The sequence below is a fragment of the Sorex araneus genome, chromosome 8 (assembly GCF_027595985.1).
Source record: "Sorex araneus isolate mSorAra2 chromosome 8, mSorAra2.pri, whole genome shotgun sequence".
In the NCBI taxonomy this organism is placed as follows: Eukaryota; Metazoa; Chordata; class Mammalia; order Eulipotyphla; family Soricidae; genus Sorex; species Sorex araneus.
The window spans coordinates 1683398-1705135 of record NC_073309.1 but is presented as its reverse complement, the minus strand read 5'-3'; the positions used below and the strand labels follow the sequence as shown (position 1 = coordinate 1705135).

Below are 21738 nucleotides of genomic sequence, written 5' to 3'. Positions count from 1 at the left end.
GTCTGTGCGGCAGCTGAGGAGACAGCGGGGGCCCCTCACGGCGGGTCCTGATCTGAGCACATCCGACACAACACTCACTGTGGGCCAGACACTTCTCTTTGTTGGGGGGGCGTGGGGGGTCCCGAGCAGGGGCCTGAGAGCGGCACCGGCAGCCCTTGTCCAGCTAGGCCGGCTACTTGGAGGGAAGAAGGAGGGAGGGAGAGAAGGAGAGGGAGAGAGGGGGGGAGAGAGAGGGAAAGAGAAAGGGAGAGAGAGAGGAAGAGAGAGGAGGAGAGGAGAGAGACAGGGAGAAAGAGAAGGAAAGGGAGAGAGAGGGAGAGAAGGAGGGAGAGGGAGGGAGAGAGGGAGAGAGGGAGAGAGAGAGGGAGAGGGGGGGAGAGAGAGAGAGGGAGAGAGAAGGAAGGAGGGAGAGAGGGGGAGAGAGAGGGAGGGAGGGAGAGCTGGGGGGGGGCATATGCAGCAGTGACCCCTGGGGCCAGAGGGACGGGCCGCCCCAGACACTCGCCCTGCAGCGTCAGCCCCAGTTCCCGCACCACAAAGGGCCCCTGAGCACTGAGTCAGGAGCAGTCACTGAGCACTCCGGTGTGACCCAGAAAACTGAACCCAGACAGCTGGCAGGGACCCGGCGTGAGCCCCTGTTCCCGGAGACAGAGCCAGTGAGTAAGGAGGCGGGAGGGCTGCGGGGACCGCCGGGACCCCCCAAGGTCTCGGGCTCGGCGGCACTCGGGCGGGAGCCCCTTGGGGGGCCACTGCGTGCACACGTGGCGTCCAGCAGGCGTGGGAGGCCCCCAGCCGCCCCCTCCCTGCCTGCGGGGGACCCCCCCTGCTCCTCCCTGCTCCTCGCCCGCGCCCGCCGGCTTTCCTGCGGCAACACCCCCCTCTGCTGGCCTGGCCGCGCTGCTGCTGCCTCACTCACCCCTGCCTCACTCCCGCCCCGCGCTAGCACCCTTGCGGAGGGTGAGCGCCTCCGGGGCTGCTTGGTGGAGGGGCCTTGAGAGGTGGCCGGCCCGGCCTTCCCCACCCCGGCCGAGCACAGGGCCAGGAGTGAGCCCCGAGCACCCCCCACACCCACACGACCAAGGCTTTTTTTTTTTTTAATTTTTGGGGCCGCTCAGGGATGGCTCCCGGCTCTGTGCTCAGGGATGGCTCCTGGGCGGGGCAGGGCTCAGGGATGGCTCCCGGCTCTGTGCTCAGGGACCACACAGCGTGCCCGGGACCAGCCCACCGCGCCCTCTGCGGCCACTTCAAAAAAATAGAAATAAAACACTTCTAATTGTTGTCTCCTTTCTGAGTTTCTCCCTCTCCGCCACCCGCCCTCTTCCTTGGTGGCTTCCCCCCTGCGAGGCCCACAGCCGCTCGGCAGGACCCAGGGTGCCCGGGAGCTGACCCCCCTCCAGTCCTGCCATTGTCCCTCTCTGTCTCTCTCGCTCTCTCTGTCTCTGTTTCTGTTTCTCCCTCTATCTCTCTGTCACTCTCTATTTCTGTCTCTCTGTCTCTGTCTGCCTTCTGCCTATGTCTCTGTCTCTCTTAGTCTCTGTCTCTGTCTGTCTGTCTGTCTGTCTGTCTCTCTGCCAGTGACAGGGAATCCAGCAGTGAGACACGGCTCCTGCCTGCGGGCAGCTCGGGGGTGGGCGGGGGGCGCTGACCTGAGAACAGTCCCGTGGTCACTCTGCCCAGGCGTCTGCCCCCACACCCCGCCCCCCCCCCCGGCAATGCCCCCACCGAGACTCTGCTCTCACAGTCCCTGGGCCCCGGGCGGGGAGGGGCTCGAGGGACCGAGCACTGGCAGGCGTGTCCCAGCACCCCAGGCTCTGCGGGGGCGGCCCCTATACAACCCTCCCCCCGCCATGGCCCCAGGCTGGCCCCGCGGGGACGCTGCTGGCCACTGACAGCCCAGCACTGCCCCGTGGCTCCCGGGAAGCCACTCGGCGCCCGGCTGCTGGGACCGGCCGGTGGACTGAGGAGACTGGGAGAAGCAGAGCCGCGTCCCGGTCACACCCTGACTGACAGCCTGGGGAGGGGGGACACGGCCACAGACGCCCGCTCGCTGTGCTGCCTGCCCGTGCCGTGTGCCGGGGCCTCCCGGGGCCGCCTCTGGGAGGCAGCAGAGGCGACAGCAGCACGGCCCCTGTGAGGCGGCTCCCCAGGGAGCCAAGGGCCCGTGGCCCCTCCGCCCGCCTCCCTCCTCGGCCAGCCCCACCTGCCCTGCGAGGAGGAACCGTGCGTGCGTGTCTGCAAGCGCGAGAGTCTGCATGTCTGTGTGCCTGCCTGCACGTATGTCTGCATGCGTGCATATCTACATGTGTGTCTGCGTGCATGTCTGCATGAGTACGTGTGTGTCTGCATATCTGTGTGCTTGTATGTCTGCACGTGTGTCTGTGTGCATGTGTGTCTGCGTGCATGTCTGCATGCATGTCTGCATGAGTGTGTGTCTGTATGTATATGTGTGTGCATGCCCGTAGGGTGTCTGTGTGCCTGTATGTCTATGGGTGTGTCTGTGCATGCATGCATGCATGTGTATGCATGTGTGTGCGTGTATGCATGTGTGCCTGCATGTCTGTGTTTTTGTGTCTGCATGTGTGTGCATGTATGCATGTGTGCCTGCATGTCTGTGTTTGCGTGTCTGCATGTGTGCATGCATGCGTGTGCCTACATGTATCCATGCCTGTATGTGTGCATGTATGTGCCTGCCTGCATGTGTGCCTCTGTGTGCATGAGTCTGTGTGCCCATGCATGCATGTCCTTGTGCATGTGTGCCTGCATGTCTGTGCATGCATGCCTGCATGTGTGTGTGCACGTGTCCTCACTCCAGGAGTGGGACGCACATGTGTGCATGCTCCAGGAGCGGGGCTGTGTCTCAGTCCCAGAGCGCCATAGCCACAGACGCGCCCGAACACGACCAGAGCTGAGAAGGTCTTGGTCCGTCTCAGGCTGGGGGACGAGGCCGGCCTGGGAGTCTGCCAGGGCTCTGGGTGAATTTGGCATTTCATAAGATTTTTTTTTTTAGTTCATTTGGTCTTTTGAAGTAACTCGGCCAACTCCAGCAGAGAAAAACAAATCAATATGCATGAAAGTGTTTCCCGCTGTACGACACACACATGAGGAAAAAATAGAAATTATGTAAATATCCAGAAATGGAAAAGTGATTAAGAGATTACGGTAGATCAACTCAATTGAATGTTATGCAGCCATTAAAAAGGATGATTACGAAGGTGATTCAGAGGCCTGGGAAATATTTGTGATGTGCCGGGAAGTGAAAAGAAGAGGAAATAAACAGCACAAACACAGTGATTGCAACGCGGGAAAAATCCTGTCGGCCTGTGGACGGCTCCTGGGAGATTCACAGAAATAAAATCTTGTAATTAAGACGTTCGCATTATGGTGGTTTCTATTCCCCCGAGCTTCCCTGTAATGAAATTTCTTATATTTGAACATCTTGAGGCCATCCCAGCCCCCGAGCCCGACCCTCGTGCCCGAGCCCGGACACCGAGGCCTGACTCCCCTGGTGAGACACTGCAGTGCGGGTCCCTGGGGACCGTCACCGTCCGTGCTGGGGTTTTTGGTTGTTTTTCTGTTTTTGTTTTTGTCTTTGAGATCAACTCAACAGTACACGAAGATTCACCACTTGGTTTACTCTCGCGCGTGTGACTCGAGGCCTTGGGCGTAGCCACTCGCGCCCCTTGCTGGCTGGGGCCGAGGGCTCCATCCCCAGCAGAGAGTAGCCCAGGCTGGACTGTCCTCCCTGCCCCGCCACACCCAGCGGCCGTGACTCTACTTGCTGCCCCTTCCTGGACGGGCAAAGGGAACCCTGGAGCCTGGTGTGACCTTGTCCCTTTCAGATGCCACCGGGAGCGTGGACGAGCTCCGGGCTCTAGGCCCAGGGACAGGACAGTGGGGAGGGCACTTGCCTTGCGTGCGGCTGACCTGGGCTCGATCCCCGGAACCACATGCCGTCCCCAGGCCCCTCCAGGAGAGATCCCTGAGTGCAGAGTCACCCCTGCGCATCACCAGGTGTGACCCAAAAAGCAAAAAAAAAAAAAAAAGGTGCAGTGTCTCAGCCTCCCCGCTACAGACGACTTTGTCTGCTCGGAAGGGGCTTGGGGGAGGCAGCTGTCAGGCAGGGCGTGCGTCCAGCCCCGGCCTCTGACAAAGGGCCGCGACTGTCAGCGGCCCCCTGGCTCAGCAGGCTGAACTGATGGCCAGCGGCCAGTGATTTGGTCGACCCCACCTGTGTATGAAACCTCCACAGAAGCCCGACACGGGGGGGGGGGGGCATCCAGCTTAGTGACCGCCCAGGGTGGCCAGCTCCCGCCTCGCCCCAGACCTGCCCACGCTCGGCTCTGCCCAGCGCAGCAAGGGAGACGCTTCCTGGGTCCTGCGAGCGTCCGAGCAAACCCACCCGGCCCGGGGGGCCAGGAACAGCCGGGGCTTCTGCCTGACTTTTGACCCCTGGGGGTGGGAGGAACCTGCCCCCGCGCCCCGGCCCGGTTGGGTGGCCTCGTGAGGCTGACGCGTAGGCACCACCAGCTGGCGCTCGGAGCATCACGCGTGGCTACATGTGCTGGGGCTGCCCTGAGCAGCCGCGGCCGTGGGCTGAGATGGACGGGAGGGAAGGTGCCGAGGGGGGACCTCCTCTGGGCCCCCCGCCCCGCCCCGTCTCTCCTCAGCACTGAGCACTGTGGGTATGGCCCAAACCACCTCCCAAACTAATACCCCTCTGGGGCTGGAGCCATAGCACAGCAGGGAGGGCGTTTGCCTTGCACGCGGCCGGCCCGGGTTCAATTTCCAGCATCCCACAGGGTCCCCTGAGCACCGCCAGGGGTCATTCCTGAGTGCAGAAGGGTCCTTAGCAGATTATCTGATTTGCAAATATTTCTCCACTCCTGTGCAGATGGGATTTTTCTTGACAGTGTCCTGAAACGCATAAATGTTTCATTCAGGGTGCGGGGGGGGGGGGGCACACCCAGCCATGCTCAGTGCTCAGGGACCACTCCTGGCCATGCACTGGGGCACGACGGGGGGTTCCAGAAGTTGAGCCCCGCTTGGCCACATGCAGAGCTAGCACCTACCAGCTTGGTCACATGAGAGCTGCTGTACGCGCTCTCCGGCTAAGCTCTGACTTTGAGAAAGTTCAGTTCATTGAGTTTTCTTCTGTTGTTATTGTTTAGTGTCATCGTTGAGAAATCAATGTCCAGGGGCTGGAGCGACAGCACAGCGGGGAGGGCGTTTGCCTTGCACACGGCTGACCCGGGTTCGATTCTCAGCATCCCATAAGGTTCCCTGAGCACCGCCAGGGGTAATTCCTGAGTGCAGAGCCAGGAGTGACCCCTGTGCATCGCCGGGGTTGACCCCCCCCAAAAAAAAAAAGAAACCAATGTCCAATCCCTAGTTTTGCACTTACTGTTTTAGCTTTGATTGACCTTAGCCTGTCCCGGTCTGTCACCCTCCGAGTGGGGTCTTTGACATGGCATGAGTGCCGGGGGTGGGGGGTGGTCCAGACTCCTGCCCTGCCTCTTCGTTCTTCAGTTGCTCCAGCGCCAGGTGCCGAAAGGTCTGTCCTTGGCTGCATTGACGGGTCTGAGGCCTTGTTGAAAATCACAGGTCAGGGCTGGGGCCATGGCACAGCGGGGAGGGCGTTTGCCTCGCACGTGGCCAACCCGGGTTCGATTCCCAACATCCCATAGGGTCCCCCGAGCACCGCCAGGAGTAACCCCTGTCCATCGCCGGGTATGACCCAAAAGGCAAAAACAAAAAAAATAAAAATAGTTGCTGTATATTCACTGTATCACTGTCATCCCGTTGCTCACCGATTTGCTCGAGTGGGCACCAATAAGTCCCCATTGTGAATTTTGTTGTTACTGTTTTTGGCATGTCAAATACGCCACGGGGAGCTTGCCAGGCTCTGCCGTGCAGGGCTGTACATTAATTAAGGAAAAAAGCACGGGTCCAACGCTGTCATAGCATACCAAGCAGGGCGTTTGCCCGGCATGAAGCTGGCCAGGGTTCGATCCCCGGCACCCCACAAGGCTGCCCGAGCACCGCCAGGGGTGAGTCCTGAGCCAGGAGTCAGCTGATGCAGCCCTAAAGCAAAATCACAATTATGGGTCCCGGCCTGGAGCGATAGCATAGCCGAGACTTGCCCGCGCTGACCCAGGCTCAATCCCCAGCACCCCACGTGGCCCCCCAGACCACCGGAAGTGATCCCTGAGCACAGAGCCAGGAGTCTGCCTGAGCACAGCCAGTGGAGCCCAAAAACAAACAAAACAAATCACGGGCTTGCCTCGCCCTTGCCTGACCCAGGCTCAGCCCAGCAGGGTGACCCTAGAGCACAGAGCGGGGAGGAGCCCTGAGCACACCCGGAAACAAAAGTGGCAGCGGGGGCGGGGGGAGAGATTTCTCGGCCTTTGCGTCTTTCCGTTGCCGCGTCTCTCTGCCGCCCACAGAGCTGGGGTGACTGTTGCTTCAGGCACGTTGTGAAACCCAGAGCCTGGCCCGCCCACGCCCTCTGGCCCGCCCGCGCCCTCTGGCCCGCTTACGGAGCGTCTTACTCCCCGTCCTGGCCCCGGAGCTCGTGCCCCTTTCTCCACGTCTGCCAGTGACGTTTCTGCAGGAGGGGCCAGCGATAGCACAGCGGGGAGGGCGTTTGCCTGGCACGCAGACGCCCCGGGTTCGATCCCCGCATCCCACATGGTCCCCAAAGCACCGCCAGGAGTGATTCCTGAGTGCGGAGCCAGGAGCAACCCCTGGGCGTTTCCTGTGTGACCCAAAGACCAAATAAATAAAGGAATGAACTTCTGCAGGAACTGCGCTGACGCTGCGGCCCACGGGGGGGGGGTCTGCCGCCCACTCCACAGCCATCTCGGTGCTCCCCTCCTGGGCACCCCCAGACAGCGTGCAGTTCCCGCTGTGCACGTCCCGAGGCTTGTGGGTGGGCTTGTTCCTGACCGACACCGCTCCGTGTCTGCAGTTCACTGTTGCGTCAGGGTGGTCTTCGGGCCCCGGCCAGGGGCAGAGAGAAGCGGGGACGGGCTGTTGGCACCTGGGGGAAAGACCAGTCCCCCCAAAGCAGGGGCGAGCCAGGGTGAGAAAGGAGGGGCGGGAGGGCCTGGGGCGTCCTGGCGGCAGAGCAGGTGGACGCGGCCCTGTGGGCCAGCGGGAGGGCCCCCACCATCCCCGCCACGGCCCATCCCGGGAGGCCCCTGCGGCCCTGCCTTGGCCACAGGAGCCAGTTCCTCCTGCCCGTGCAGGCCAGAGGGCCCGGCCCGGCCGCCCAGAGCGTCACACTGCCAGGCTCAGGCCGGAGATGGGGGCCCTGCGGTGAGCCCGGGAATGCCCCGCCTCTCTGCCCATCCCCCCGTGGGCATCGGGCTGTGGGGAGCACAGCAGTGCCCTTCCACCAAGCCGGCTGCCGAGCGGAGAGGGTGGGCGGGCTTGGCCGGAGCCGCGGCAGCGTCACAGACACCCTGGGGGACTCGGAGGGACGCCAGTGCCCACCCGTCACCACTCTGAGGGGCTCGACCCACTGACCCGCCCCCTGGGCACCCCCACACAAGGCAGTTCCTGCCCTCAGCGCCTCTCAACTGCCCGTCCTGCCCCCTGGGCTCTCAGCCGCCTCGCGCCCTCCCTGCCCCCTCCCTGGAGCCTGGGCGAGGTTTATCCTGGGGCTGAGTCACCCTGCAGTGCTCAGGCTCACTCCTGGCTCTGTGCTCAGGGCTCACTCCTGGCTCTGTGCTCAGGACTGACTCCTGGCTCTGTGCTCAGAGATGATTCCTGGCCCTGTGCTCAGGGCTCACACTCCTGGCTCTGTGCTCAGGGCTGACTCCTGGCTCTGTGCTCAAGGCTCACTCTTGACTCTGTGCTCAGGGCTCACTCCTGGCTTTGTGCTCAGGACTCATTCCTGACTCTGTGCTCAGGGCTCACTCCTGGCTTTGTGCTCAGGACTCATTCCTGACTCTGTGCTCAGGGCTCACTCCTGCCTCTGTGCTCAGGGCTCACCCCCGGCTCTGTGTCAGGGTCACTCCCGGTTCTATGCTCAGAGCTGACTCCCAGCTCTGTGCTCAAGGCTCACTCTTTTTTTATTTTTTTATTTTATAAGTTACTTCATAATATTTGATTACATTTACTACTCAAACACCAATCCCACCACCATTACACCTTCCCACCACCAAATGCTGGATGTTTCCATCCCAAGCCCCAATCCCTGACCCAAAACACAAATGAAAGTATATATTTTGTATTGTCTGTTATGAAGAACTACTGAACATGCTTACAAAAAACTGTTCATATAGGAAACAGCATGAAGACTTTCTATTTTGGCAGGAGCCATTAAGACATTATTCTATAGGATAATAGTTTAAGTTTGGGTGATGTGAGCTTTGGTATCTGTGTCTGAAAATGTGTATATATGCATATATATATATTTCCCCCTATGATCTGTTGCCTACTGCCTGAACCCCATCAGAGGTGGTGTGGTACTTACGGAGAATGGGGGAGTGTCTTACAATGTTTCACGGCCGTGAGAGCCGTCCAGTTATATGTTCACTCGTATGTGAAGCTCGGCCTGAGCATGTGGGAAGGCCTGGCGCGTGGCGGTGGTTGGGTTGTGGGCGCCGGCTGCTGGGCCTGGTCCCCTGGTGTGGGAGGGCTCTCACCCGCCCCCCTCTGGGGCGCCCCAAGTGAAAATAGTCAAGGCTCACTCTTGACTCTGTGCTCAGGGCTCACTCCCGGCTCTGTGCTCAGGGCTCGCTTCTGTCAGTGCTTAGGAGATTATACATGGTGCTAAGGATAAGAACAGGGGCCTGCTGCATGCAAGGCAGGCGCTTCCCCACTGCACTATCTATTCACACACACGCGCGCGCGCACACACGCGCACATACACACACACACACACACACACACACACACACACACACGCCTGTTTTTCTTTTCTTTTGGGGGTCACATGCAGCAGTGCTCAGGGCTTACTCCTGGCCTGAGCTCAGACGTTATTCCCGGCAGAGCTCGGGGGGACCATACAGACACGGGACTCAGACCCAGGTCGGCCGTGTGCAAGGCCAGCGCCCTTCCCGCCGTGCTGTCACTCGGGCCGACGCCCTCTCCTCTGAAGGACACCCGAGGCTCCCAGCTGGGCGTTCTCTGGGATGCCACTGAAAGTGTCTCAGGCCCTGCCAGCCCCCCCCCCCCAGCCTCTCACAGGACCCTCCCTGCGGGGGCAAGCTTCCAGGAGCCTGTGAACAGCTTTCCTGCCACCCTCAGCGGCACGACCCCCAGCCTCCGCTCCCGGCCCATCCGGAGCACACACCCCAAGCCCGAGTTCTCGGGAAGGACCCCGAAACCTGTGAGCCTGGTGGGGCCTGCTGGTCGTAGAGCATGGGAAGGGCTGCGGGGGGCTGGGAGGCGCCCGCCCGGGGTCCTGGCTGAGCGGGTGAGTCCAGAAATACTTCAGAGTCCACAGACCGCTGAGGCGGAGACGGGCTGGGTGTGAGGCAGCCTGAGACCGGCCGGGCGGAGGGGTCGGACCAAAGGCAGGGCTCGGAAAGGGGCTTCTGGATCTGACATCACCCCAGGCCCTTAACAAGCTTCGAGTCTCAGCTTACATGTCCCTCCTCGGCTGAAGGGCTACTGGTCAGCGGGCCAGTGGGGCGTCCACTCCAGCCTGCCCTAGTCCACACTGACCTCACAAACACGTCATCACACTCTGGTTCTCGCTGGGTGGGCAGGTGGGCACTGTCTGGGCCACCGTTTCACTCTGTTCCTAGCAGGGACCTGCACCCGGGAGGGGGCTGCTGGGATTAAAGAGCACGGAAGGGCCAGGGAGGGGGGCGGGTTGGCAAGAAGGCCCCAGGGAGCCCCGTGTGGACTGTGAAAGTCCTGGGCATGCTGGGACGGGCACGGCTGCAGTGCCTGGAGTCTCCTAACACACTTTATGCCTTTCACTCCCTCAGGAAAAAAGGAGGGTGGTGGGTGAAGAGATACGACGGCAGGTAAGGCAGAGCCAGGGTCAGTCCGCGAGGGCCCCCCACCCCACATCCCTCAAACCCCCAGGAGTGATCCCTGAGCACAGAGTCAGGAGTAAGCCCTGAGCACCGGCTGGATGTGACCTAAAAGCAAAAGCAAGAAAGAGGGTACAGGCATTAATTATGTGAAGCCTTGTGGGGGCGGAAATTGGCTCCCCCCTAAAGATGAAATCATTGACAAAACCATTTTGGTGCGAGTGTCAGATGCACAGAATAATGTGAATGCGCTTAGGCTGCGGCTGAAACAGGTGGTGAGGACACTCTGCAGACAGACGGATGGATGGACAGAGAGACGGACAGACAAACAGACGGACAGATGGACGAACAAACTGACGGACAGACAGATGGACAGACGAACGGATAGACAAACGGACAGACAGATGGATGGGCAGACAGACGGACAAATGGACGGACAAAGACGAACAGACAGACAGACAAACGAACGAATGGACAAACGGACAGACGAACGGATGGACAGACAGATGGACAGACGGACAAACGGACGGACGGAGAGACAGACGGACAAACAGACGGACGGACGGACAGACCGACAAGACGGACAGACGAGCAGAAAGACGGAGGGACAGACGAACAGACAGACGGCCGGACGAACAGACAAACAAACGGACGGGCAGGGCGCCCGCCGCAGGCCCCTCGGGGCGCGCTCTCCGGGCTCCGAGCCCGGCGCGGTGACTTTGGCCGCGCCGGAGTCCCCGCGCCGACCTTTGCCGGCACTTGGCCGCGGGCCACGCCCCGCCGCGCCCCGCCCCCGCCGCTCGGGCGCCGGATTGGCCGCCGGCCGCGGGGCTGGGCCAATGGGCGCGGCGCGCGCCGGCCGCCGGAAGCCGGAAGGCGGAAGCGCGGCGGGGCCGGCGGCCGAGCGGGATGCGCGGCCTCGGGCGCTGGCGGCGCGTCCTCCCGCCGCGGCTCGCGCCGCCGCCGCCGCCGCCCCGGGCCCGCAGCGCGCGGGCGGCCCCCGAGCGCGCCATGGACGAGCTGCTGCGCCGCGCCGTGCCCGCCGCGCCCGCCTACGAGCTGCGCGAGCGCACGGCCGCGCCCGCCGAGGGCCAGTGCGCCGACTTCGTGAGCTTCTACGGCGGCCTGGCGCGCGCGGCCGAGCGGGCGCAGCTGCTGGGCCGCCTGGCGCGCGGCTTCGGCGTGGACCACGGGCAGGTGGCCGAGCACTGCGCCGGGCTGCTGCAGCTGCGCGCGCGCCCGCGGGAGGACGCCGCGCTGCTGCTGGCCGAGGACCGGCTGCGCCACGCGCTCGTGCCGCGCTACCGCGGCCTCTTCCAGCACATCGGCAAGCTGGACGGCGGCGTGCGCTTCCTGGTGCGGCTGCGCGCGGACCTGCTCGAGGCGCAGGCCCGCAAGCTGCTGGACGGGCCGCACGTGCGGGTAAGGCCCCGGCCGGGCGCCGACAGGTGGCACACGCACACGCACGCACACGCGCATCGCAAGTGGGCAGAGCTCCACTCTTGCAGGAAGGGGGCGGGGAGACCACCCCCGTCTTCTGGTCCTTCTCAGCGCTTCGGGGCTAAACCACGGCCCTGAGGTTCCCGGGGGGCGGGCGGGGAGACCGGGCGCGGGAGCTCACGGTAGCCCCCGACTCGGGACCGCGACCTTAACAGTGCTCTGGGAGTCTCGGACACCCCAGACTTTGCAGGGTGCAGCGTTTTAAGACAGCACCTGCTGAGCGGCCCTGCCAGAGTCATCTAAGGCCTCGACAGCGGGACCCTTGCTGGTCCCCGCCCTGCCTGGGGAAGAGACCCGGGTCCTCCCCACCGCGGTGCTCAGCCGCTTCCCCGCTCCCGCCCGCGCGCACCTGCTCCTCAGGCTGTGGGTCAGGTTTGCCGGCCAAGCAGGTGGTGGCTTTGCCCTGAGCCCGGCGGGCGATTGTGTCCTGTGTGCTGGCGCTGGCGGTCACCCCAGAGGTGCCGGCCAGCGGGGGTGTCCCTGCAGTGGGGGGACAGGGCTGGATGGGTGAAGCCACGGCACCTGGCGGGAGGCTGAGATAGTCGGGCGTGCTGGCCCGCCAGAGCAGGGAGTCACTACACACACACGCACACACACACACACACACACGTCCACCCGAGCAGGGAGTCACTACACACACACACGCACACAAACACACACGTTCACCCAAGCAGGGAGCCACTACATACACACACACACACGTCCACCTGAGCAGGGAGTCACCACACACACAGACACACACACACAAAAGTCCACGAGAGCAGGGAGTCACTACATACACACACACACACACACACACACACACACACACACCTCTGGGTGATGGACTCGGAAGCGGTGCCCAGTGGCGCCTGTGGGACACTTTCGGGGGCGGGGCAGGGGCATCCTTAGACCCAGAGCAGTGGGGCATGGCTTGTGCACGTATGACCACGTGTGCGCCCGGTACTGTGTGGCGTGTGGGATGTGAGACCTTCCCCTGCACAGCCCAGAGGAACCCGGGAGTGCGGGTCGGGGGCTGTGGTGCTGGCGTCCGGCACGCAGGGACCGTGTGGACCCACGTGGCCGCCCCCCCGGGCATTTGCCCCTCGTCAGTCCGTGTGCTGGCCTGCTGTGGGGGTCGGGCCTGAGTGTGGGGGCGGGGGCGGTTGGCCAGGAGTCCCCGGGACCCCGCCCCAGCCACCCGCCTGCAGTGGGAGGGATGAGGGAAGGGACAGGAAGGTCGCCCGTGTCGCACCCCTGCGCCGCAGTGTGGCTGGAGCCCAGCGCCTGGACAGGCCCGCTGGGTCTCGCGTGTGGCTGAGACCTGGGGGGAAGGTGGCCGGCCCCCTGGGGGGCCTCCCGCGCCCGTGCCTCCCCCACTCCCCACCCCCACCCGTCTCTGTTCTTGCCTCGGGGCGGGCTTGAGCCACACCCGGCACTGCTCAGGGCTCACCCCTGCCGGCTGGGGGACCCCCGGGTCAGCCGCAAGCAGGGCAGGCGCCGAACGGCCCCCGCAGGCCACCCTGGCCCCGGGAATCCCTCACCCTCATCGGCGCGTCCTGGGGAGGCAGAGCACGGGGCGCTGACCCCCGGGGGGTCTGTCGCACCCAGGGCCGTGCAGGGGCCCCTTGGGGGCGGGGTGGGGCCGGGGCGGTCCTGGACGCGGCTGCCCCTCCCCAGGAGATGAACGGGGTGCTGCGGGCGCTGCTGTCCGAGTGGTTCTCCCAGGGCTTCCTCTGCCTCGAGCGCCTCACCTGGCACTCGCCCTGCGAGGTCCTGCAGAAGATCAGCGAGTGAGTAGGCGCCCGCCCGGCCCGCCCCCTGCCCTGCGCCCTCCTCCCCGCCCCCTGCCCGCCTCGCCGTGCCTCCTCCCTGACCCTCCTCCCCGCCCCTCCCGCCCTCCCCTCCCCCCTCTCCCCCTGTTTGCCTGGCAGTCGCGGGGCGGCCTGCAGGGGGCGCTGCGTGTGCCGGGGTGCTGACGCCCGTGCCGCAGGTCGGAGGCCGTGCACCCGGTCAAGGACTGGATGGACATGAAGCAGCGCGTGGGCCCCTACCGGAGGTGCTACTTCTTCTCCCACTGCACCAGCCCCGAGGACCCGCTGGTGGTGCTGTACGTGGCTCTGACCCGGGACATCTCCAGCGCCATCCAGGTACCGGCCCCCCTGGGCGCCCTGGCCACGGGGGTGGGGGGAGACGGGGACCCTCACCCCCCCACCCCGCGGCCTTGCAGGAGATCGTGGAGGCGCCGCCCGCGGAGGCGGAGCAGCCGGGCCGCGTGCAGGCCGCCGTGTTCTACTCCATCAGCCTCACGCAGCCGGGCCTGAAGGGCGTGGAGCTGGGCTCCTTCCTCATCAAGCGCGTGGTGAAGGAGCTGCAGGTGGGGCCCGGCCTCCCGGGGCGGGCGGCGGGGGCGGGGGGGGTGGGTGCGGGGCCGCCCGTGACGCCCGCTGTGCCCGCTGTGCCCCTGTGCAGAGGGAGTTCCCGCAGCTGGGCGCCTTCTCCAGCCTGTCGCCCATCCCCGGCTTCACCAAGTGGCTGCTGGGCCGGCTGGGCACGCGGGACCCGGGCGCCGGCGAGCTCTTCTCGGACTCGGAGCGGCAGGAGCTGCAGGCGCTGGCCGGGGGCCCGCTGCCCGACGCGCTGCGGCGCCTGCTGGCCGGCGGCGACTGGGTGCAGTCGGCGGAGCTGGCGCGGGCGCTGCGCGGGCCCCTGCTGCGGCTCTGCGCCTGGTACCTGTACGGCGAGAAGCACCGCGGCTACGCCCTCGACCCCGTGGCCAACTTCCACCTGCAGAACGGCGCGGTGCTCTGGCGCCTCAACTGGCTGGCGGACACCAGCGCGCGGGGGCTGGCGGGCTCCTGCGGGCTCATGGCCAACTACCGCTACTTCCTGGAGGAGACGGCCGCCAACAGCACGGCCTACCTGGGCGCCAAGAGCATCCCGGCGTCGGAGCAGGTGCTGGGGCTGGTGGCCCAGTTCCAGAAGCACAGCAAGCTGTAGGGCCGCCACCGCCGGGACCCCGCCCCCGGCACGGCCCCCGCCCTCGGGACTTTGGCGCGCACCGGGGGTGCCGCCGCTCAGGGCTCCTCGCGGTGACTCGGACCCGGCTCGGAGGACGGGGCAGTAAAAGACGGGCGTGTCGCAGAGCGTGCAGTGTCTCTGGGGGCGCGTCCGCCTCCGTCCAGCCCCGGGGGAGAGCGGGTGTGCCCACGGTGGACGGGGGCGTGTGTTGTGTGTGGGTGTGTCAGGTCACACGCGGGGATGCGCCCGGGTGGGTGTGTTTGCACACGTGTGGGTGTGTGTCCTGCGCCTGTAGGCGCCTCTGCGGGTGTGTGTGTGTGGGGTGTGGGGTGTGAGTGCGGGGTGTGGATGTGCAGGGGTGAGTTTGCGTGTGCCCATGCAGGCGTGTCTGTGCCCACCGTGCCCAGTGGACGGTGCGTCCCTTCTGGCCCTCCCATGTCCGCTGTTCTCGGTGGCTCTGCCTGTGCCGGGCCCCTCGCCCCCTCGGCCCCCTCGGCTGTGGGTGCAGCGCCCTGACGGACACCATCTCCCCGCGGCCCCGTGAGGGGACTCCCAGACACGGTGCTCAAACCACGCACAGCCCCCGGTGCCCGTCCCCCCGAGCCACACTGAGGGGCTGCTGGGCCCAGGCAGACCCTCCTGGCCTGCGGGCGGGTGTTTCCTTGCAGGGCAAGGGGCTGGCTAGGGGTGGGAGGACAGGTCACCCCTGGGGTCCTGGGGCCAGACCCCCCCCCCCCCCGCGAGGCCCTGGTCTGTGAGCTGCTTCCTTCAGCCCCTGGCGGGAGGCGGCTGATAGCTGGGCCCCCCCCAGCAGCCCGTGATCCCGCCCAACTGGGTCAGGGCAGCACCAGCAGTGAGAGGCACAGGTGTGGGCTGGGCTTGACGCCCACCCACCGGCTTCCAGCGGCTTCTCTCAGGGCGATGCACGTGGGCAGCCGCACGCCCTGTGCCCACCTCTGCCGGTGGCAGTGGCGAGGTTAGCTGTGGTGGGCCTGGTGCGTGCCGTAGTTTTCCGTGGGGGGGGTCACATCTACAAATGTACACACGTGCACACAGGTGGGGCTGCACTCGTGCACACAGGTGGGCTCTGCCCCCCTGGGGCCCTGCCCAGACACCACCCCTGGCTCTGAGGGTGGCCAGCCTCCGCCCCTCTGCCACCGTCCGGCTGAGGCCCCTTCCCAGAGCTGGCCTCGGTCCTGGGTGCAGAGCGGCTGAGGCCCGGCAGACACGGCTGCCTTCCTCACAGGCGCCACCGAGCCGGGACCCGCTGCACAGAGGCCTTATGACCTCATCGGCTTGCGTGGACAGAGCACTGTTGGTGGACTCCAGGCTCCGGTCACCGTTCCTCTACGTTCCTCCCCCGTCACCCCCCGGGAGGCCCCTGCCACACCTCGGCCCCTCCTCCCGCCTCTGCATGTGCCTCTGGTCTGCGGGTCTCCTGGACGCCCCCCACCCCCTCACCCACACACGAGCCTTCCCGGGCCCGCTAGTCAGGGACCCGCCCTGTGGGCACACGCGTGAGTGCATGTGTGTGTGTGTACACGTGTGCATCACAAGTGGGAGACTGGGTGTGTGCATGCATGTGTGTGATCACACATGTATCAGGAGTGTGTGGGTTCGTGTGCGTGTGTGCACGTGTGTGTACAGATCTCAATGCCAAGGCACTCCCACGGGCCCTGGCCTGGACCTCGCTCGTCCCCAGGCAGGGTTTTTTTCCCCGCCCCCAGGAGTGGGGGTCCCAGGAGTCTTGGAGGCCGCTTGTTGGGGGCCAGCCTGGCCCTGAGGCCCGGGACTCGCAGGCGCTCCCGCTGGCCACCAGAGGGCGCCCTTCCCCTGCCTTTCCGCGCACCTGCCCGGCGCTGCTCCCCCCCCACCCCCCACCCCGGGCTGCCTTCTGGGGATTCCTCCGGGCCTTGGGGGAGGGTGAGCCCAGGCCGGGTGACTCAGTCGTCCCTGCGGGGGGCGGGGGGGAGACCTCAGGTCCCGGGAATCAGGGCGCTGCCCTCCCCCCCCCCCCGCCTCAGTGTGGGGCTCAAGACTGCACGCATGTCCTGCTCGGCCCAGGAGAAGCCGTGGGCAGAAGCCCCGCCGGGACCAGACTCAGGCCCTGGACCCTGGACCTAGGGCCCCTGGGGCAGCCGGGGAGGGGGCGCCAGGGTGACCCTCCGTGTATAGGCCCAGACTCTGGTCCCACCCCCGGGCAGCCTGGGGAAGGGACTGACGGGCAGGATGCCGCCCTGGCGTGACTCAGCAATCTCAGCGGGGCTGGAGCCCGCACACCCGCGCCCCCCCCAGACCCAGACCCCAGACCCAGACCCAAAACCAGAACCCAGAACCCAGACCCCAGACCCCAGACCCAGACCCAGACCCCACACCTCACACCCCACACCCCACACCCCAGACCCAGACCCAGACCCCAGACCCTGCCCACGGCAGGGCCTCTTCCTCTCGGCCGGCTGAAGGTCAGGAACGAAACCTCAGCACTTGGACCCTGAGCTGCAGCTGCCAGCAAAACCGGGGCCTCAGGACCTGGGGGGTCACACATGCTTACACACCACACGTGTGCACACATGCCACATGTGTGTCAATAGCGTGTGTGCGTGTATACATCCATGGCACACGATACACTCAGCTGCCTGATTGTCCCAGAGCCCCCCCAGCCTCTGCGTGTCCCGGCACCCCACTGCAGAGCAGAGGCTGCCCGGGGGGGGGGCTCGGGTTCCAGGGGACGGACAGGCCGGGGCTTCCCCGGTGCAGCGAGTGGCTGGGGTGAGGCGTGACTGCCAGGGTCTCGCAGCCCTTTCGCACCCGAGGCTGGGAGAGGAGCAGTCCTGGCCCGAGACTGGGGACGCGCGGACCCCCGGGCGCTGCCTCCCCGGGGGACAGGCCACAGTCCCACTTCTCCTTTCCGCTGCTTCCAGAACGTTCCAGCAAGCAGGACACCGCCCCTTCCTGTCAAGGGGTTGGCGCCCTGCCCGCAGCCTGGACTCCCGCTGAGTCCTGCCCGGGCTCACCTGCCAACCCCCTCACCCCTCACTCCTCCACGGCCCTGCCCGGGCTCCCGGACGCTGTGCCCCCGGGGGCGGCCGGGTGGGTCCCTGGGTCCTCACGGACTGTGATGCCACAAACAGTCCAGCCTGGCCCTTGTCCCCGACCCCTGTGGCCACACCTGGGGGGTCCCCAGGGGGAGGACCGGCTCCCGCCCTTCCTGGCCAGGAGGTAGGAGGGGAGGGCAGCCAGGAGGCGGCGGGCAGCCTGCAGCCCGGGCCCCGCTGGCCTCAGCCCCGCTCCCCGCCCGCCGCAGCCTCCCAGGCCCTGCTGGCCTGGGGGCCGCAGACAGCTGACCCCTGTCGACCACTGTCCCCGTCTCCGCCCAGCTGGCGGGGTCAGCCCAGGGCCGCGGGGCCACCCTGCCCGGGCCGGGCGCCCTCTGGGCTTCTCGGGCCCTTGGTCCCTGCACAGGGCGGTCAGCGGGTGGCCAGGGGAGCCCCCGGAGGCCGTGGGGGGGCCTGACGCTGGGAGGGCCCCGTGGGGAGGGGAGGGCGGGGGGAGCCCAGTGGCCAGCCGGGCCAGAGGCAGGCAGTGTGGGCGGGGCCTGCGGCAGTCAGTGGGGGGTGCTGACCCGGTGCCCGCCAGGAGCCGCCCTGGTCCCTCCCTCCCCGCCCTGCGCCCAGGGCCCCAGGGCAGCCCGAGGGAATCTCAGGAGCCCCGAGTCAGGGACACAGGATGGGGGGGGCTCCTCCAACTGCAGGCGCTGGGGGGAGCCGGGTCCCGGCCAGCAATGCCCCTTGGCGGGATGAGGGCGGGGAGCAGGGTCACCCGCCACCCCCTTCTCCCCAGGGCCCCCTCTGGGGAGTCACCCACAGCCCTCCCCACAGGGCTCCTCCCATGGCTCTCCACCCGGGTTCCAGCTGCAGGGTGGGGGCTCCTTCCAGCACCCATGGGGCCGTCCCGACTGTCCCCTGCACTGGGCGGCTCCGAGGGCCAGGCTGGCCCAAGCACCTGGCCTGCGGGCCCACCCAGCCCTGCACAGGCCCCCCGGGAGCCGGGCCCGCTGCGGGGTCCCGTGCTCCAGCCTGTGCCCTCGCCCGAGTGGACAGTCCCTCTGGGACGTCCCAGCGGCACCTGGCCACGTCTGGGACCTCAAGTGCAGAGAAGACAGGTCTCCCAGCCCCCTCCCCTCTTCTTCCCTCTACTCTCCCCCTGCCCTCTCCCCCCCACCCCCCCCCCGTCACCGTCATGCTCTCGGGGCTGGCCTGGCTTCGGCCCTTCTCTCCGGGCAGTGACCTGGCGCTGACCCAGGAGCCCAGGGCCAGGCCAGGGCGTCGCTGAGCTGCTCCTGGGGTCACCCCAGGAGGCCCGCGGCGGGGGGGGGGGGAGCCGGGAAGGGCCACCGGGCTGCGGGCTGGGAGGGGTCACTGGCGCAGGGAGGGGAGGGACAGGGGACACTGCTCCCAGAGCAGTCACACTGCTGGGTGCCGGGGACGGCTGGGGGCCGGGGGTGTGCGGCCAGCCTGCCCGAGAGTGGGTGCACAGGACACCCTGTGGGCCCGGCGTGGTCTGACCCCGCCTCTGCCCGGGGGCACCAGGCCAAGGCTGGCTGGTTCCCACCTGCGCGTGTTTGCTCGCCGGCTCGTCAATATTAGCCCTGCCGGCCCGCCCGCCCCTGCCCCTGCCCCTGCCCCGCGGGCTGAGCCAGGAACCGCACGGCCCACTGGGGGCACGGCCCAGGGCTCCTGCTATGGGCCAAGCGGTGACCCTTTGGGGTGGACCGGCGGGACCCCCCCCAGGGCACCCCAACCCCTGGGCCATTCCCTTGAGAGCTGGGGGGCGCTGAGCCCCAGCCTGCCCGCGCCTCACTGGCTCCCGGCACCAGGCGGGCACCTGCTGGCATTAGCACAGGCATAACAGGGGGCCTCAGCCTTGCATCTGACCCGGGTTCGATCCCCGCATCCCGTATGGTCCCCTGGGCCCTGAGCACCGCCAGGAATCACTCCTGAGTGCAAAGCCAGGAGTAATCCCTGAGCATTGCCAGGTGTGACCCCCAAAAAAAACCCAAGGGCATAATGGGGAAACTGAGGCTGAGCAGGGCAGTGCCCAGCAGTGTGATGTCCAGGGCTGCCCCCCGAAGGGGCCTGAGACACACAGAGCAGCTGTCTGGGCCTGCAGCCTCCTGGGGACGGGAGTGAGGGCGGGGGCGGGGAGCAGGGGAGGGGGAGGGGCACTGTGGGAGGCGCCCCCCCCTTGCTCCAGGCTCCTGCTGCAGCCGCCCCCTCCCACCATCCCAGCCCACCATCCCCCCAACACGTGGAAACTGGTCCAGGCCACACGCTGATGTCTTGGTGTTTTGAAGGAGCGTGTGTGTGTGTGTGTGTGTGTGTGTGTGTGAGAGAGAGAGAGAGAGAGAGAGACAGAGAGAGAGAGAGAGAGGGGGGAGGACAGGGAGAGGAAGAGAAAGAGGGAGGGAGAAAGGGAGAGGGAGAAAGGGGGGAGAGAGGGAGGGAGGGCGGGAGGGCGGGGAGACTCTTGCTCGGGCTGGGGATGACACAGGCCGCCCCGTTTCGAATCCGCCGAGCCTGTGCTTTGGCCCCCCAGGCCCGCGAGGCTCCGTCCACGCTGGAAATTTCTCCGCTCCTCTGAGACCGTTCCTGGGGGGCGGGGGGGCGCTGCTTCCCTTTGGGGCCACACCCAGCAGCGCTGAGGCCGGGCGGGAGTCACGCCTCTCCCCTGCAGCCTGACTCAGGGGCCTGGACGCGGGGTCCCGGGTCCGCTGGGGGGCCGGCCAGCCTGCCCGGACTGCTGCCCCTCCTCCCCTGACCAGGCACACGTTCGCCTGACTCGCAGGAGTGGAGCTTCCTGCAGCCCCCGGCCACGCGCCGTGGGGTCTGCTCGGCCGCAGGGTGGGGGCAGCGCGGGCCAGCGGGGAGGGGGACAGGCCCTGTGTGGTGCAGGGGGGACGCCCGGGCCCTGCACAACACGCTCATGCTCTGCACGCCGCACACGTGTGTCCCAGCGTGTCTGTGCTCTGCACGGGGCGTGCGCCATGCTCCCGCACATGTGTGTGCATGTTGCGTGGTCACCGAGTGTTGGGCTCGGTCCCGCCCAGGCCCAGCCCGGCGGCCGGCCCAGGTGCGCCGAGGCCCCGCCCGCGCCGCGTGTCCAGGTGACTCACGCCGCGCGCGCGCGCATTACCAGGCCTCCCGCGCCGGCCCCGGGCGAGTGACCAGGCCCGGGCGAGTGACCGCCCAGGTGAGTGACCCGGCGGGAGGGTCGCGCGCCCGCCCCGCCCCGAGGGAGGCGCCGGCGGGTGGCCGCGGCGGGGCGGGCCGGGGGCGGGGCCAGCGGGACCCTCCCCTCCCCGCGGCTGTGATGAAACCGGGAGGGGGCGGCGGGTCCAGGGAGCAGAGGCCAGCGAGGCGCGGGGCAGTGACTGGCGCCCTGCCAGCAGGCCGGGCCTGGCTGCGCCCTGGCACTTGCCGTGGGTCACCGGGCAGCCTGAGCTCGGGCAGCGACACCGGGACACTGTGCGCTGGCGCTGGCCCGTGTCCTCCCATCAGGAAGTGACCCCTGGGCCCCAGGCAGTGAACTCTTGTGGCCCGTGCACAGACTTCCGGAACGGAGCACTGGACGCTGAGTTCAGTCGGGCAGCGAGGTTCCAGGAGCCCCCACTTGCCTGAGCCCCCCCGACCGCCGGCAAGTACCCCGTCCGGGCACGCTCTGGGCGCTCTCTGGGGGTCAGGTGCCTGCCCCGCTGGGATCACGCCCGGGGGGCCGTCGGGGTCCGCAGGTGCTGGTGTCGGAGGCCGTGTCACTCCGGCTGGACTTTGGCCCGAAGGCGGGCTGGCCGCTCAGGCCTGTGGCCCTGGGCGGGGGTGCCTGCGTCTCCGGGCTCAGACCCGGGGCCAAGTGTGACCCCGGGCAGAGGGGAGCAGGGGCTTCATGTGTCCCGGGGGCAGGAGAGGCCCGAGAGGGACCCGGGACCCTCAGCCAGCTGGGTGGGGGGCTCTGCAGGCCGCAGGGACCCAGGTGGCTGCAGCCAAGGGCAACCTGTGGCCACTGGGCTCTGCCTGGAGACCCCCATGTGGATGCTCCAGAGAAATCCAGGCGCCTGCCTGGAGGAGGCTGAGGCCGGGGCCTCCCTGGGGCTCTCACCTGTGTGTGTGTGTGTTGGGGGGGGGGTCTGTGGGGAGCTCTGGGCCCCCGGGGCGGGTGGGGCTGTGGACAGGCCGGGTCAGGCCCGCGGAGC

At 66.8% G+C, this 21738-nt stretch overlaps 1 protein-coding gene across 1 annotated transcript; it reads left to right on the top strand.

Moving 5' to 3' along the window:
* Positions 1-10901: 10901 nt before the first annotated feature.
* Positions 10902-14615, top strand: MLYCD (malonyl-CoA decarboxylase). The gene is made up of 5 exons (XM_055145596.1): positions 10902-11414; positions 13152-13264; positions 13465-13621; positions 13702-13848; positions 13944-14615. The coding sequence occupies exons 1-5, from the start codon at positions 10902-10904 to the stop codon at positions 14469-14471; spliced, it is 1458 nt and encodes a 485-aa protein (XP_055001571.1). The 3' UTR covers positions 14472-14615.
* The last annotated feature ends 7123 nt before the right edge of the window (positions 14616-21738 follow it).